Here is an 18552-nt window from a genome sequence, read left to right as displayed (position 1 = left end):
ATGTCTTGTGTCTTTTCACAAGGAAAAAACAGTGTGGCAAAGACCACAGGGACCTTCCCTGTACAGTGTGGCAAACACATTTCTCTCTCTCTCAGGATTTTTATAAAGGTGCACAGAGAGAAGTGAAAGAGAAAACAATTTCTATTTCTGCTCCTTGTTTTTCTCTTGTGGAATGTGTTTGGAGAATTATTTACTTAGAGCGAATGCCTGGTTGGATCACGGTGGATTGTTTGGGCCTGATGGCCAATCGGATCCACCTGTGTCTGGATTCTGGCGATCAGGGTCACGAGTTGTTAGTTAGATATGATAGAGAAAGTAGCATGTAGTTTTTAGTGTCCTCTTTTATATAGTATATTAATGTATTATAGCATAATTATAATAAATCTTTCAGCCTTCTGAACTGGAGTTAGACATCATCATTCTTCCCATTGGGTTCGCCAGCATCTACAACAGTACAGCAGGTTCTTTCCAGGCTGCCCTGAATAAAGCTGGCTTGATTATCCCTGCTGGGGTACTCTGAATGATGACAGTAGTTGAAAACAAAGTATGTCCCTGTCTTGATTTAAAAGACAAATGTCTGTAAAGGAAGGTGGGAACCTTCCTGGAACAGGAAGAAAACACCCCTCTCTCCAAATTATTGTAATTTCAAACTTACGTGGCTTTCAAGAAAAAAAAAAAAAGTAGAAAAAGGAGTAACAGTTCTTTACTAGAAAATATTTATCAGGCCAGAACATACCCCAATGCAATAACAGAAGCTTCAAACCTGCCAACTAGTTTTTCCTCATGGTGTAGTTATGACCACGGCCGGCAGGGGGCGCTGGCCGCTCTAGAGAGGCAGGGAGAGAGCGTGCCATGATCCCTTCAGCCGGCGACGGGAGGGAAGGAAGGACGCTGCTTCTTTTGCAAACTCAGGGGCAGCGTTCGATCTCAGCACTACCAAGGAGCAGCTGGCAGAAGCAAGGGAAGCAGGCAGATTCGACCATAGTGCCTAATTGCAGGGTAGCAAAGTCCTGGAGCCGAGTACACAAACTCCGTCGCACCGCGCGATCGCTGTCCTCAATCTCATTTATGGAAGGAGGGCAGGGAGGTAAGACCCACCCCCACGAAGTCTCGGGTCCGAGTTCACAACTTGTGTTGGGTGGCATCACGCCACATCTCCCGAAAAATGCTAAACGGAAAAGCCCGCTCCCGCAGCCAAAAACTCCCCATCCCTACAAAAACTCCACTGGAATTCCAGGAGACTTCCTTTTGTGTCTTGATCGCTAACTATTTACCCAGAAAGCCACCCCCTACCCCTACCAGCGTCTCCCTGATAATAAAGGGAAGACATTCACTGAAAAACCTAAAAAAACACAAACTAAAAAACCCCAAAACTATCTGAGACATTAATTTGCTAGAACAGACTCATAACCCAAGTTGTATGATCCAAAGGTGAGTTGTCTTGCCTAAGCCAATCATCCAGCTCCAATTTTCAGTCAGCAAGATGGTGACTTCTTTTTGAGGACTGTGGTAAAAATAGATATTGTCAACCTTATTCTTACGCTTTCTGCATTTCACCTTCTTCATCTGAGGTTACCAAAGCACCATGGCTGTATGAGGGAGGATGGTGACAGGACAGGATGGGGCTGGGGAGAAAAAGCAGCGATGTCCATTCACTTGGCATGGGGACAGAATTTGTTTTTACTGTTAAGATGGGTGTATCCTTCATTGTAAAGATGCAGTGATAAATGATGAGGAAGGGATTATGAAAATGGAAGGTTTGGACAGCAGCAGACAGATTACTGACTGCTTTTTGAACATAGCATAGATAAAGCAGACCACAGCATCCAAAATCATTCTGTAGGCAACATCAACACAGCAGGCATCACAGGTTTTCTGTTCAGACAAACTCTGGCTCAAAAAGATTAATTTTAAGCCTTTTGGTATATTTTCCACAACATTATAATGCAGCTGAGCTTGGTCATGTATTGGAATTGAAGAATCATAGATTCATTTAGGTCATAAAAGCCCTCTGACACCATCAAGTCCAACCATTACCCCAGCACTGCCAAGGCCACCACTAAACCATGTTCCCAAGTGCCACATCTACACAATTTTGAAACAATTCCAGGCGAATTGAAGGACTATAATGAGGGCATATTAAAAAAAAAAAAAAAAAAAGAATAAGTAAATAAACAGATTGGAATATGTTTAAAATGCAGGGAAATTAAACAGAAATAACTTCCTTGGGCAATGCATTGGACCCTGACTTGATTTCTCACTCATCCCACTTTTCAAAACACTCAAGCTCATTCGGGTCTTGCCTAACTCTGATTCTTCAATCATTAATTAAAATGCAGTCATCTCCAAGAGGGATAAATCCAACAGCAAAGTGGTACTTGTTCAAGGGTGGTATCGGCAGAAGTGCACCTTGCACACACTGCAGTGGCCTGGCTCAGCTCAGCACTGGCATGCTCCATGTACTGCAGCACACAGCAAATTCACACTGCCCAGAAAACAGATGCTCATCCCAACCTCTCTTTGCTTCCAAGACAGCAAACATGCACAGGGATCCCTTAAAAGCAGTGTTTAAAGCTGTTTCCGAAAATAAGACAGCAAGCAGCATCTGCTGCCTCCAAACACTTGACCATGCTAAGTTTGCTGTTGGGATCTGGTAGGATTAGGAGTCATATTTAATCTTCTCAGAATGCCTAATTCTCCAGGGCTTAACAAACTCTGTCTACACACAAATACAGTCCAGAGTCATGGATACCAACCCAGTCTGTGTCCCCAGATATGACTTCCTTGTGTCCCTTGTGCTAGTGGAATTGTTCAGCCTGAGGAAGAAAACCTGAGACCTTAGAGCCCCTGCCAGTGGCTTTAGCCCCGTGCTAAAGGGGCTCAAAGAGAGCTGGAGAGGGGTTTTGGACAAGGGCCTGGAGAAACAGGACAATGGGGAATGGCTTCCCACTGACAGAGAACAGGGTTAGATGGGATATTGGGCAGAAATTCTTGGCTGTGAGGATGCTGAAGCCCTGGTACAGGCTGCCCAGAGAAGCTGTGGCTGTCCCATGCCTGGAAGTTTTCAAGACCAAGTTGATCAGGGTTTGGAGCAACCTGGTCTAGTGGAAGGTGTCCTTGCCCATGGTAGGGGGGTTAGAATTGCATGATCATTGAGGTCTCTTTCAACCCAAAACACTTCATGATTCCATACTTCTATGACTGAGAAAATATTTTGGACAATTAGTATTATGTGATTGCTTGGTTATAATGCTCTCTGTGTTATATATCTTTTAAATTTTTCTGCTGTCCTTTTGTGAAAGTTTGTCTGTTTTCTCCCAGAGAAGTGGGGAGAAAGGTTCCATGGAGCCCTCTGGGCCCTCACCCAGACAGCTACAGCCAAACCCCATACCATGCTCCCTCTACTGGTCTTAGCGGTCCTTCTACAAGAAAGGACAGACACAGAACACAGTGAGGCATTCAGGAGTGGGGTTCCATGTTCTTTAGAAAGGGACAGGAGAAGGGTCATTGCTGGGCTGAGCTGGCAGCTAAATTTCAGCAGAGAGGTTGGTCCAACACTTCACAAGTGGTGGCTTACAGGCACAAATAATTTACAGAATATATATTGCATATAATTACTAGAGTCACATAAATCATTGAATTATGCTATGGTTTGGGTTGCAATGTGATAAATAACATAGAGAATAGAAATTTTCAGTTCCTCTGAAGTTGCTAAATAGAGCTTAAAGACTAATTAGCAGGAAAAGATAAAAGGACGTAAAAGTATGCACACTAGATGATAAATGTTGCTTACCAGTGGAAGAACAGGGCAACAGTGGTTTTTCTGCAAGTTAGGTAACAAGAAGCAACAGCACATGCCCGAAGAAAAATTTCAAGGAAAGGTCATCTTTAAAATTTAAATATTCACTGAATAGGACCATCAGAGATTCCTTTAGAGGACCCTACAGGATCATAAAATGATTTCCAGTAGGAGGCAGTTCTAGGAAAAGTAAAGTTTATGTATTAGCTAGGAGACATGCTTTAATGAATATATATTATTATAATGTTGTAAAGCCTCACCACACATATTGGATTAAACAAGACATCCTTGCAATGTGTCCTGCACAGAAAAAGAATGCCTGCTTTCTATCACTTCAAATTGTGTTAGAAAGCTTATTTTCTGGCTGATTTCAGTATCAAAGGGGCCTTAAAATTCCACTCCCTGCCATGGGAAGGGCTAGAGCAGGTTGCTCCAAGCCCCATCCAACCTGGCCCTGGACACTTTCAGGGATGGGGCAGCCAAAGCTTCTCTGGGCAACCTGTAACATGGCCTTACCACCCTCACAGCTAAGATTTTTTTTCCCCATATCCCATTTAAATCTACTCTCAGTTTGAACCCATTCCCCCTTGTACCATCACTATAGTTCCTGATGAAGAGTCTTTCTCCATCTTCCCTGTAGGGCCCCTTCAGATAGTGGAAGGTGCTGTGTGGTATCCACACAACATTCTCCAGGATAAACAGCCCCAACTTTCTCAGATGTCTCCATATGGCAGGTGCTCCAGTCCCCTTACTGACTTTGTGGCCTCCTCTGGACTTGCCCCAGAAGTGCCATTTAACCTTCTTATGATGGGAGCTCCAGAACTGTGCACAGTATTCCAGGTAAGATCTTATGAGAACAAAAAGGAGGGTTATTTCTGTTTGAGCAGCAAAGCTGATGGGAATGTCATCTCTGGTCCTCACTTTGCTCTGGCTCCCCCTAATCGTTATGCTAGGCCCTACTCTATGCAGGATGGACTCTCAGGCTGGGTTCTTATTTTTTCCTTTAGGCTGGTGGGTTCTTTGGCTTTTTGGGCTCCCAACTTCTTCATCCTGGACTGCAGCACTCAGTTTCTGACTCCAGGTGATCTCTGACCAGCTGGGTGCATCATCTGAGTTTTCTCAACAGGCAGTGTATTCCTAAAGGAATTATCTTAGAAATTCCCATTGCCTGGTCTATCCTCGAAGCTCTCTTCCTTGCACAACCCATGAGCTCTTCTCCTACACTGCTCAGATTTGTACCAACTTGTGATGGCTCTGAGGCAGGACTTGCTGCTGCTCCATGCATCCACACCATGCGAAGGGGACACCAGATAAAAGAGTAAGGGCAAAGGCCAGCCACACGCAATAAGTAAATCACGGAATGTCACAGAAGTCCCTCTCAAGAGAACAAAAGCTCTTTGAGACTGCCCAGTGCCCAGTGCCCAGCTTTACCCATCCATCTCCCTTTTAAGCAGAATGGGATACTGACATTGCAGACCACCCAGGATCTCTTGGATTTTGATTAAAACTTGGCCCTATGCCCACTGGGTAAATTCTGAGCAACCTGAAGGGCAAGAATGTTGCAATATAGACATGGAAAACAAAGGTGAGATTTCCCCAACAGCTGGAATGCAGCAAGATTAAATAGGTATAGAAAAGGCAGATGATAGAAGGATGTGGTTTGTAAAAATGGTAATCCCAATTTCTTACTGTGTCTGAGTAATCTGGGAGCTGGGAAGATTATCCTTCAACACCAAGCTCCCAGCACCCCATGCCATGACTTCTGGCCCCAGACTGTATCCAGACTCCAAGGACAAAACTGGTTCCTGAAACACTAAAGAGCCAATGGACTGGTGCCACTTACCGTGATGGGGAAATAGTCCCTCATGAACCTCCAAATGATGCAGTTCCGGAGGACATGGATCCGTCGCCCACCCTTGCTGGGTTTCTCTCTGTCTATTAACCACCATGCAGCATAGAGGGCACTGACCAGCCAAAAACGAGTGAAGAAGAGGGCGATGAAGGCAGCTGTACAGCACTGTGCTGAAAGAAAAGCCAGCAGTGACTTGATAGTTGGATTAGGTGGATTTTGGGAGGAATGGTTCATTTGGAGAGGCATATTTGGTCCTGGGATGGAGCCTCCACTGGGCTTGCTGATGAATTTATCAGTGTGAAGGTACCTCTGATGCAGAGGTGGTTTCTTTTCTATCTGCCCCAGAAACCTGAAAAGACACCAAGCACCTCCCTTGTAGCAACTACCAATTTCTCCAAAGGCCACCATGTCCCCATCTTCCCAAAAGACTGATCAATCTCGCTCCATTCAGTGTTCTCATGGATCAGCTGTCTATCTCTTTGATGTCTTGCTTTTCTCTGGAGTCAGACTGATCTCTGCAATGATAATGGCCTTGTTTTACCCCAAAATTCCTGTTAATACCCCCTGATGTCACCTGATATTTTGCAATGGCAGCAGAAAGTTTCTTATGTTCAGTCTGTACAGTCCCCAATAGCTTTATCTTGAGCTAATGATTCCCCAATTTAATTGTGTCTATGATTTATACCCATAGATAAGATTTTACTCCTTAGTGAGTTTTTTATTATTGATTTTGGACCCTTTCCTCCACTTCTAATCTTGGACTCCAGAGGATTTTCAGTTCTTTCAATTCGGTGTCATAATTAATTTTGTAAGAGTGCTCTATTTAATTCTGTATGACTTGGGACTTTCTCCAACTAGTGCCAGCTTTGACCTCTACCTCCCACCTCCCTTACACCCTGTGTTTTGGCATAGAAACAAGAGAACAAAAGTATTTGTGCAAACAAACATCACTTGGTACATAAAATCCCACCCAACTCCAACACTGTGTGTCTGCAGATACTGGAAAATGATGAGGGCCACCAAGCTGCCACTTGGTAAAGCAGATGTGTGCCTGGGAAGAGCTGTGTCCTCTCCATCTGTCCCTCTGGAACCCTTGGTATTACTTTTGAAGGGAAAGACTGAGCTGAAGAAAACCCAAAGATTCATCCAAGTCCTTTGCCTTCTCCAGCTCATGGATTACATAATGTTTTGTATATTTTGTTTTACTTTGGGTCTTCATTTCAGATTTTCCATCCAGGGCTGGAAGATATGAGGATGGAGCTACCCTGCTCAGCTTCACCTGTGATATAGATGCAGCCACACCCTCATGCTCTGAGACATCTTTTCCACCTTTGGGAGTCACCTGATAACCTGTTCTCTCCACCTCCTCTCACCTAAGGCCTGTCAAGAGACATGGAATAGGATGCTCTCATCTAAGACCTTCATGTACCTCCTGCTTCCTTTCACTTAAGGATAAATAAGTAGATCACATTTGTAGCATTTTTTTTTCATGATAAGTCACCCTGATTACAAAGCTTTGCATCGAAAAGCAAATCCTTGCCCTTTTTTAGAACACTGTCACGATGGTACCAATAATTCCTATGGGGAAAAAAGGTGCAATAATCTAATAGGATCCTAATTTCCCTTAAAGCTGAAATGGGATTGCATGTCTTCCTATAAGTAGAGAGACTGCAGCAGGCACCTGGGTAGGCACTAAGAATTTTGCAGTGGGGAAAAAAACTGCAGCTCTTGGTAAAACAACAGGTCTAACCTGTAATGCATTGTGCAGGACAGAACAGAAAGAACCACTGCTCACACCTGGTGCCACACTTTTAATGGAATCATAAAAGTCCTCTCAAATCTGGCCTTGGACACTTCCAAGGATGTGGCAGTCACAGTTTCTCTGGGCAAACTGTGCCAGGGCCTCACCACCATCACAGCCAAGATTTTCTTCCCAATATCCCATCTAACCCTGCCCTCTGGCAGTGGGAAGCCTCTCCCCCTTGTCCTGTCCCCTCCAGGCCCTTGTCCAAAATCCCTCTCCAGCTCACTTGGAGCCCCTATAGCACTGGAAAAGACTCTAAGGTCTGCCCAGAGGCTTCTCTTCTCCAGGCTGAACACCCCCATCTCTCCCAGCCTGTCTCCAGAAGAGAGGGGCTCCAGCCCTTGAAGCATCTCTGAGGCCTCCTCTGGACCCACTCCAACTGGAGCCTCAGAAAAGTGGAACAGAGCGAGAGAATCCCCTCCCTCAATCTGCTGCTCACGCTTCATTTTCAAATGCCACAGTCACACACTTTATAACTCTCAAGAACTGCATAGAACATGAACTGCAACTCAAGGGTCCACATGATAAATAAACACAATTGTACTGTACCTAGGAGCCAGGTCATCAGGTCTGCTGCAAAGCTGCCATGCCTAATTCTCTTTTTATCATACTGTGCAAAGCTCAAAGTACATTCTGCAAAGTGAAGGAGTAGTTCTGGACCAAATCCATGCTTTATGTTACAATTATATAATTATTAATTTCTTCCTAAACTCATTTGCAATTCAACTTTTTTCCCCAGAGCAAAATTTGTGCTTGGTGACCATCACTCAATTTTAAGATTTGGCGGGGGCTTTGTCCTTTTGAAACCTTTTGGTGCTCTGTGGGAAAGGGGCCTATGGCGCAGTTAGAAATAAGTTTGTGGTGCAGTCAGAAATTATGTCAAGGTGTAACACAGTATACTGAGCTATCTAAGTGTGAATTAGTATAGGTCTGCAGTGTGAAACTTTAGCCACCTTAAGACAAAGACAAACAATGTTTGCTTGCCAATGAGAGTGTGCTCACAATTGTAAACTATCTAGAAGTGTATATAAACTATCTAGAAGTGTATATAAACTATCTAGAAGTGTAAATAACGTATGATTAGCCACATTGGTTGGGATCTGCGTTTATTTCTGCCAGCTCACCTTCTTTTTATGAGTCCCTGATTCATTACTGGAAAAAGAAAATCTCATTAAACTCTGCATGCAAGAGATGTTGTTATATGCATAAGCTTGTGTATGTGATTTTAACCTAATCATTGTAGTAAACATTACTAGGCTCCCTAAAATAGTATATAAGCATTTGTATCCCACAATAAAATTGGATTCTGATCACTGAATCATTCTTCCCCATCTCTCCATCGCCAACATCTGGACTCCTGTGCTATAGCCCAATGGCATATGCTAAATTGCTATAAAATGGCTTAAGCCCTTACACAGAGCTCTTTCAAGGCAGACAAGGGCTGTAAGAGCAGGGTTGAGGGCATCATGCAAGTCATTGCAGATGCATGAGTTCTGTTATCTGAAAACAGGTAATTCTGGGCTGGACTGAGATTAGTTGCTGCACTGTCTACACTGTCATGGAAAGTGGAGACTGCTTCAAACCAAAACTAAAACCAAAGGGTCCCTGGCAAGAAGGAATGCAATATGCAGACCCTAAATCTTGCATTTTCTGATGAGTCCAGATTCAGGAAGGTTTCTCTGTGGTTGTCCCTGGTGAGGTTTGGCTCTGGATGAAGTAGGTTGATCCTGGACTCTGCAGTGCACCTATTTAGCAGGATGCAGCAACTTTTCATGGTCCAAGACCCAGCATCTCACATCTCTATGGCTGTATGAGACTCAGCAAAGAAAAGACACATCAATGTGTATTTGATGGGTTGGTTTGTTTTTTGTTTTTGTTTTTTTTTTTTCCCACAGGTCAATTGGCTTCCTGGGCTGGATTCCTTCAAAGAAGCTCATAGCTTCTTTGCTTCAAAGAAGCAAAATGAAGTGGTGGGTTTCTTATGCTGAGTGTTGCTGTGAGCTGTAAATCCCTCACTGGACAAGAAAATGGCCATATCACAGAGAGCGGAAATATGCCATGGGCTCCAAGTAAGCCATGGGTTCCAAAGGAGCCACAGGTTTCAAAGCACATGGAGAACTTCTCTGACCAAGTCTAAGCAGTGACCATGTCCCATCAAAGTGCTCCTAACCCAAAATTTGTTAATTCAGCCTGAAATAGGGAAAACTGCAGCCTGCAGAAAGAAATTTTTGTTATCACAACAGCCCCAAAGTGAGTCAGATTCATACTGCACTTGCCAGGACAGTTTGCAAGAACATTGCAGAATCACAGAATGCATTGAGTTAGAGGGATCTTAAAGACCATCCAGTTCCAACTGCCCTGCCATGGGCAGGGTTACCTTCCACTAAACCAGATTGTTCAAAGTCCCATCCAAGCTGGCCTTGAATGCTTCCAAGATGCATGTTGCTGAGGTCCTCAGTGCCAGCCTGGAGTGGCACTGATTGTGGCCACCTACACAGATAGCGCACCCTTGGGCACAGCTGATGTGGGTATGCTGTGGACTATACTCAGCTGCCAAGGAAGCCTGATTATGCTGGTACCACATGCCCTTTGAGCCAACCCTGATGACTTGAAGGTTCAAAGTCTGGGTGTGGTACGTTGGGTCTGCAGAGGCAGCATGCACGGATCTACTGGCTCTACACTGGGTTTGTTTGCAATGGTTCAGCTCTGCACTCATAGTTCTGCATAGTGTATCTGGATGGGTGTTCATGCCCAGTGGAGAGTGGGAATGAGAGAGGCAGAAGGAAGCAGTGCAGCAGGCTTGGGCACCAGCCTGTTGATTTCAGTTTTCTGCAGTAGCCTGGTTCCACTCCATTATAAGGGGGTATTGGTCAGTATTCAGATCATGTACTGGGAAGGCAATAGGGTCCCCACTCCATGCCCTGCAAGCCATTCTTACAACTTGCACTCCTCCTCCAGCAGCTGTCAGCCCCTGAAATAAATAGAACCTTTTGTCTCCCTGTTCTTGTCAGGATCATCCTCAAGAAAACTGGCAGTATGGACAATACCTGCCTGTTGCAATGGATGCTGGAGCAGAGCTCCTTGCCAGCACTGGGGCCAAGCTGCTGCCCTCACCCAGCATCCTGCAGGAATAAATGAGTCCCTCCCACAGTGCTTGGCTTCTTAGGGTATGCATTTGCACAACCATAGCAACCAAGCTGCCTGCAATCAGTGCTCCTGGGATCTCTGGCCAAAGGGCTAGGCAGCAAATGGGTGTTTCAGAAGTCCTCTTCTGGAAGCAGAAGCCCAAGCCTATCTCCCAAACAAAGGAGCAGCCGACAGCTAAATCCTGCCCACAGAAAGTCTGAGCTCTTTGCCTCAGGATTTTAACAGTGCAACAAGGGGTGTTCAGCAGCTCATGGGATGAAAATAAAGGTATCAGCATCTAGTTTATGTAGTTGTTAAACTGGGAGATTTTAGGTGGAAAGCTCCAGGCTTAAAGAAACTTTGTAAAATGAACCAAACCAGCTGGAATTGCTTCATAAGGTTTTGTTATCACCTTTCTAATGACCCTCTTAAGAGCATTTCTTAACTGCTTTTGGTTTCAGATTGTATCACCAAAAGAAACCTAAACCAAACCAAACAAAACATGCAAAACCTCAAACCAAACAAACAAAAAAACCCACAAAACCACACACATAAAACCCCAAACAACAAATCAAGTTCTTCCCGGGAAAGATGATAAGCTCTTGAAGGTCAGCCATGGGAGGAGTGGGTTTGGGTCTCATCCTCATTCAGAGCAAGCTGCATTTCCCTGCAGGACATAGAGCCTGTGTTTGCGAGTAACTCCTACAACTGCAGAGGATTCCTCCCTCCTGGCCATTTGCTGTCATTCTGTTGGCTCTCAAAGTTATTTCCATCTCTGGAAAGTCAAGTGACAGCTTGCTTCCAATACCAAGAAGGGAAAAACCTGAAGGACAAAATGGTTTATTGGAAAACATTGTTGAAGCTCCATAAGCCCCAGATTGCATCCATGGTGAGAATGGGGATGTGCTGTTGGATTGTCTGTTAACACTGTGACCACATCTCTACTGCATCCCAACTGAATCATGGACTGTGGAAGGAAATGCAAATGCAGGGACAGAGAGGGAATCATAGAGCACTCCAAAATGTCCCATTCTGGTTAGCTATGTCCAAGACTGCATGGCTCTTGCCAGATTTCCATCTCTCTTGCCAGGATACGTTGGTGTCTCCTCCTGCCAGGTGTTCTCTGGTGGCAAAAGTTTGATCACATGTGGGATCTCTTCTTCAGTAGAATGTTGATCACAGGTGGGATCTCTTCTGCTCAGGGAGACCCCCAGGGTTTGTAACACAAGTACACAATGGCACCAAGGATGGCTGTTTGGCACGTCTCTTCCAAAAAAAAGGTAGCTTCATCCATCCTGATGACCAGCAATGACCCCTGGCCTCTTGAATTGCACAAACTGGGATAAGGTGTTGTTCAGAAGAGTGATACTTAAGAAAGTATCACTAAAGACAAAGAGATTTGTCTTTACAAACAAATGGTGAGTCTGCTAGTAGATAAAACTAACACTGAGAGAGCTAAAAGAAACAATGGGAAAGATTCCACTGAATGATAAATGGAATGAGAGAGCTTTGTCTTTACAAACAAACTGTAGGTCTGCTGATAAATAAAACTGGATACTGAGACCTGAAAGAAACAACGGGAACAACCATAAATTCTATAGGAATTCCACTGATTACACTAGGAAAAGGGCCGGGGGAGAATACATTAGAAGTGGGTCTTAGGCATTTCAGGAAGTCTGTACCTCTCAAGTACCTCAGCCAGTGGGGGAAGTGAGAGTGCCCAGGAAATTAGGATAAAAAGGAGGCTGTGTCCTCTAAACTTTTGAGAGACCCCAGGGGAAATGCCCCATGGCCTCTCCCTTTATTCAAATAAAGTTACAGGACTCCTCTGTCTCCTTTTTGGACATAAACCTCTGGTGTTTGTGGAGTAATTTTCCTGACACTTAGCATGAGCCAATCCTACACCAAGAAACATTTAAAGAGCTACCCTGTCTGGACCAGTATTGCACAGTCCTCCGGTCCATCAGATACTGGTGCAAACGTGGCCATTCTAGCTTAGGTCTGTAGAAGATTTTGGAAGGGCCCATCTAAGAAACTGAGTGGGAGTCTGAAGCACAGCCTCTGCTTTCTGTGCAGGTATAGTTCTGGAGATGTTTGTGTACCAGTACGCCGATACACAGAAAGATCTGCTGTGATTTGGGCTAGTCAGTAACTGTCTTGCCACAGCAAAGGAGGAGCTTTACACACATCCCTTCTGAGATTCACAACTGGCATAACAATGGGAAGCTCTGTGATGTTACCTTTCAGCTTGGCTCCTGATGGGCTGTAAATGGCTCCAGACATTTTACACTGATAACCTACCTTTGATGTTTTTATTTCCATAAAACTAGGAAACACTGGGATGTCACCTTCCAGCCTGATGGGCTGTAAAAGCCCCCAGGCAGTTTGCACTCCCTGATAATGTGCCTCTGTGTCTCCCATCATCATTTCCCAGTGCATCATATTAAAAACACCATGTGTCATTTCCATCAGCACCTGATGTCCTCCACCAAGCAGTGACTTTGTCTGCATCTTAGTTTGCTGATGCGTCTTTTCCTCAAACTGCTATAAAAGCAGAGTCACCAATACTCCTCCTGCAGTACCATTCCTCAAGCATGGTAATTCTATTTCCCATTCCTAATACCAAGCAGAACAACAGCTTAAAGCACGAAAACTCTAAACCTGAAGAGTGGAAAGAGAAGTGGAAAACCCCAACCTGGTTTAGATGCTGCATAAGACCTGTAAATGTTCCCATGCATAGGCAATCAGCTGTACACTTCCTTAGTGCCACCGTGCTCTGATCAGGTGGTGAGAACAAGTCAAAAAAGCTGGCACTGACAGCTCAAAGAAGTTGTAGCTGTACTATCCCTGGGGCCCTGTTCAAGGCCATGTTGGATGGGGATTGGAGCAACCTGGACTAGTGGAAGGTGTCCTTGCCTGTGGCAGGGGGTGGAGCAGAATGATCTTTAATGTCTCTGTCAACCCAAACAGGTCTGTGATTGTGTGATTATGCTAAAGGCACCATGGTACAGTACAAACCAGAGCAAGACCGATATTTTGCAGCCCCCAAAATCACCACTGACTTTGAGCAGAGCGCCAAGCAGTGGTTCCTTGTCCTATCCCTATGTTGGGATCCACTGGTGTGGAGGCAAGGAATAGCTCCAAGCACCCGTTGTGCAATGATAACCAGGATGTTTTGGAAGCTGATTAATAAGGTACCTGATAAACCTTCTTCTCCTGGCATCCTCACATGAAGCCAGGGCACCTTTCAGTCAAACTTAAGCTACTGGAGACCGTCCAGGGACATTTTTGATAGTTTCTCCTGCATTTTGTGATGGCATGAAGAGCAAGATGACTGGCAATGATGATATGAGCAGATGTTTAAATCTCTGCAGGATCTGATGACACAAAGGTGGACTGGCTTCTTTTCTCAGACCACCAGCTGACATCTCATCACATGCTGTCTGTACACATTCTCCCCCACACCTTGTACACACATATCCCTGTACACACAAATCTTTTACGAAATAATGCTATGGCATTGTGAGAACAGCATGGCAAAGCTCAGGCCAAGACCTCATAGGAGTGGACTGTGGGTTTATTTAGGGAAAACACACCATACAGTGGTAGCCATCACAAAGGTAGGCACCTAATTCCTTGTTAATCACTGACAGGAGTCAGAGGAAGGGGATGGCAGCTTATCCCATCGCTCCCAGGAGATCACTGACAAAAGCTGGAATGAAGTGAAAATGAAGAAAAAAAAATCAGGTAGGACCCCCACATCTTCTTAGGAGCCTTTTTCATCCATTGTAGGAATGGAGATGCCCTGGGCTAAAGGTAGGTGAGACTCCATCTCCAAAGCCAGAGCCAGACCACACTTGCAGCTCCCTCTGTGCAGAGTGTTCAGCTATACATTACCCCAGTGAGATGCAGGAAAGCTCTATTTACTCTGGCTGTTCCAGGCACTCCCTCTGCTTTGCAGGAGATGTCCTGGCACCAACCGCTCCTATCCCTAACATCTATCACCAGGGACAAGAGAATATGACAACACTGCAGGTGACAATTTAAAGGGGAGTTTTAGTGGCCTCTCACATCTTAAATCATTTTATAATCACGCACAGCTTCTGCCTGGTGGGTTCACAAGGTTCAGCTTGGCGTGTTCTCGTTTTCCTTGCCAAATGTGCTTATGATTCATGTATGTTGTGAGAGTGTTTTGAGGCCAAATGGGACAGGAGCCAAAGCAAATCCATATCAGAGTGCTGCATAAAGAGAACAATCGAAATGCATAAAAATGTAGGGGATTGTAACTGGATGGTCTTTAAGGTCCCTTCCAACTGAAACCATATTGCAATTCTAAGGAAAGCTTCTCTGGCTTCCCAGAAAAAGGAAAAAGAGATGACTCTTACCTAGACCCAGGAAGCTGAAGATCCATTGAACCACCGATGCTGTCTGAAGCCGCCTGTGCAGTGGTACAGACAGTGGAGCAAACTCAACTTTCATCTTGGGCTCTGCATGCACGTCTCACAAGGAGAAGGAAAAAAATGGCAAATGCAAAGTGCAAAGTCGCCCGTCAGTATCTATCCAGTGTAACAGTTGAAGAGATTGTGCAACATACAGTCACAGTGGTGGCTGCGCACAGCACCATTCCATACAGGGAGGAGAGGGAGGTGTCATGGACTTTACACCATCCTGACTCACAACATTGTTAGATGGTGACAATTTCATGCTTCTTCCACCCAAATCTGGAAAGTAAACTCCATTCAGGACCCAATCCTGCCTTCAAGATCCTGTCTCTTTCAAATTTTGCAATATTTGGATATTGGCAGAGACAATGAGGCATTCATGCCAGCAAGCCAGTTTTATTTTCCCCCTTCACCTACAAATCACCCTGCGCACAGCAGGAAGGGACAAGAAGAAGGGATGAGCACAGGCAGGTCACTTTTGTTCACAAGTGATGTGATGTGGATGGGTTTCAGTTTCAGCCAAGGAGGTGGGGAGATAACACAAGGGTGTTTCACTGCTGAGCACAGGATACATGAGCCTCATGCCTCTGCCAAGATACAGATGGATGGTGGATGGATGGGGCATATGAGTTTCCATGTGAATCCTTGCACACATTCATATAGGTATAGAGAAAGGAAATACTACTCCTGATTTGCATTTGTATCTTCAAGCAGGTGCAAAGTCTGAGCCTCTGCCTTGTCATGTGCAAAGAGATGCAATTGACTATGTGGGAAAAAGTAGTCTGGGGGAGAAAAATCCTCAAGGAACTGACAAGTGCCTCAGGTAAGCAACAAAATCATCTCATCAGAGGGCTGGGAAAACCAAAGGTCTCATTGTAACCAGGATACAGAATAATATCGTGAACACATTGCACTGAACTATGAGCACTGTGAAAGGACTGGCCATGTACAAAGCTTCACTCACATGTCTAAGGGGCATTTCAGATCCCAAGGTCATTGCAGCCAAGAATTACAGAATAAAACTAAAAACAACCTTTGGCAGAAGCAAATCATAGATGTTAGCTGAAAAATAATCCCTCCCCTTTGTCAGGCCTGGGAACATGCTGGGCTACGAGGGATCTGTTAGACTCAGTTTTCCCAAATCACTAGGATAACAGGGCTCTGGTGAAACCCCAAGGGATCTCTACATAAAAGCATTGGTTGCTTTAATTGAGGTAATACTGGTTTAGATTTCACTCAAATCTCTCCCCATCCTTTGTCTTCTACTGAAAATATCAGGAGCCTGTGAGAGACAACTGCTCACTTTAAAAATTTTAAAATGTTTATTAAACCTTAGCAAAAATACAACTAAGGACTACATAAGGAAAAATTGCAGCGCCAGGAATCGCCTTTGTGGCTGACTACCACATGGTCAGTTCATCTTCAAGATGGATGCTCCCTCTTTTATACTCCTGGGGGGGGGGGGGGGAAGGGGGTTGCATCAGCCGACCCTGGCCCCTCCCAAAGTCTGTCAGGCAGCTCTCCTTTGCTGTTTATTGGTGGAGACTGCTTTCTTGCAACTTGATTGGAGGGTCAGGTGTTGTCATGCTGCACCCCTTTAGCAACAAGCTTTTCCATTCCCAACTGCCCCATGGAAGGGGCACATGTGCACGCCTTCTTTTTACCTGTCCTAGACAACCCAGGCTGTCTGATGGCAACAATACGGGGGGGGGGGGGGGGGGGGGGAACTATGGGGAGAACAGAGGACATCTAAACTACAATAACATAATTATATATCAATAAAGCTTCTCTTAATATTCACACAATAGTCATCCCTTAATTGTGAGAGCCAATCATCTCATTATCCATCTATAACAAGCCTGACTGCTTCAAGAAAGCAAAGGAGGTTTTTAATTCTTTCAGCACTGTTACCTGGAGACAGGATATTTCCTGATGAGAGACCATCAGTGATTTCCAAAATTCTGTGCGGAGAACTGTGGGCCCAGGCCTCCTGGACTGTGTAACAGCAGCATTGTCAGAGAGATGGATGGTGGTTATTAGGGAAAATTCCTTCCCTAAACCAGTTTTCAAGCCCTGGAACATGCTGCCCAGGGCAGTGGTGAAGTCCCCATTCCTGAAGAGATTTAACACACATGTGGCACTTGGTGGGCTTGGCAGTGCTGGAGGAATGGTCAGACTTAATGGTCTTGAAGAACTTTTCCAACTGTAACGATTCTATGACTCAGTGAAAATTTGTTGCAGGGACATCTCATGTCCAGTGATGATGTTTCAATGTGTTTTCTATCCAGCACTCTTGAACTTGCTGGAGACTAGCCATGCCAAGGAACTCTTGATTTTCACTACTGAAAAGAGTCACACTTGTGCCCTGTGGAACCCAGACATGTGGGAAGCATTTTCTGCCCCCAGAAATTTCAGGCTAAGCCCTAGAGCAGTTGTATTGCTTAATTCCAAAGCTGTTGTATTTTCAGAGAGTCACAGGTCTTTGCTTGTGGCTTGTTGTGACAAGGGAGCTTCATCCTCTGGCTGCCTGAGCAAGCCAGGTCCTTGGAAGACCTGACCAAGGAGTTAAACAATGCTCAGCTGGTTAATAAATATTTATGTCCTGCTTTGCTGTGGTTATGTCATTTGCTTTTTTTTTCTTTCTACTTTCTTAATTAAGGAGAGAAAAAGAAGTACTTACAGAGGACTTTGAAAACTTCTGCTTAAATAAGAGAGGAATTACAGATTTCCACTCAGGAGGAACTGAAAGAGATGCATCTCTTTGCTGAGTGTAGATAAAATAAAACCTGTGACTTAAAATCTCTGAATCACAGAATAATTTAGGCTGGAAAAGATCTCTAAGGTCAGAGAGTCCTACCATTCCACCAGCACTGCCAAGGCCACCACTAACCCATGTCCCCAGGTGGCACATCCACATGTCTGTTAAATCCCTCCAGTAATGAGGACTCCACCACAGCCTTGGGCAGCCTGTTCCAGGGCTTGACAACCCTTTTGGGAAAGATTTTTTCCCTAATTTCCAATTTAAACCTGCCCTGGCACAACTTGAGGCCTTTTCCTCTGATCCTGTCTCTTCTTCCCTGTGAGAAGAGACTGACCCTCTCTTGGCTCCACCCTCCTATCAGGAAGTAATATAGAGTAAGAGGTGTCCGTCCCCCCCAGCCTCCTCCTTCCTGTTTTCAGGAAGAGCAGAGCTGTTTCTCAGAACTCGCTAACCCATTCAGATGTGCCCAAACACTGAGCTCTGATCTCTGTATCATATATCCCGATCCCTTAATCAGTCTTATTTCCTAACCCACTCAGGCATTTGCACACATATGGGCCATGACAAAGCTCCAACTACATTCCCCTTGGCTTTTCCCTTTTCAGTTATATACAGTCATTTGTTCAATCTCCTATGGCTTGCACTTAGTTTGGGAAAATTAAGCTCCTTTAATCTCTCAATAAGTCATCTTCTGTAATAACTCTGTCAGTGGCCATTGTTACTCAATGGAGCAATGTCCCTCTCAGAGTATAAGGAGGAACCTGTAAG

The 18552-nt window shown here is 44.8% G+C and overlaps 1 protein-coding gene across 1 annotated transcript in view; it reads right to left on the bottom strand.

The window, feature by feature from the left end:
• The window catches only part of MOGAT2 (monoacylglycerol O-acyltransferase 2), a 28444-nt gene extending 13293 nt beyond the window's left edge, over window positions 1-15151 (bottom strand). Inside the window, exons 1-2 of the mRNA XM_068180688.1 lie at window positions 14967-15151; window positions 5643-5821 (exon numbers count right to left, since the gene is read on the bottom strand). Of these exons, the coding sequence (XP_068036789.1) occupies window positions 5643-5821; window positions 14967-15060 (273 nt within the window). The 5' untranslated portion in view covers window positions 15061-15151. The remainder of the gene's footprint in view (window positions 1-5642; window positions 5822-14966) is intronic.
• Between the last annotated feature and the right edge of the window lie 3401 nt (window positions 15152-18552).

This window comes from Anomalospiza imberbis, chromosome 2 (assembly GCF_031753505.1).
Source record: "Anomalospiza imberbis isolate Cuckoo-Finch-1a 21T00152 chromosome 2, ASM3175350v1, whole genome shotgun sequence".
In the NCBI taxonomy this organism is placed as follows: Eukaryota; Metazoa; Chordata; class Aves; order Passeriformes; family Viduidae; genus Anomalospiza; species Anomalospiza imberbis.
The sequence above is the reverse complement of the archived record's forward strand: the minus strand, read 5'-3'. Positions and strand labels throughout refer to the sequence as shown.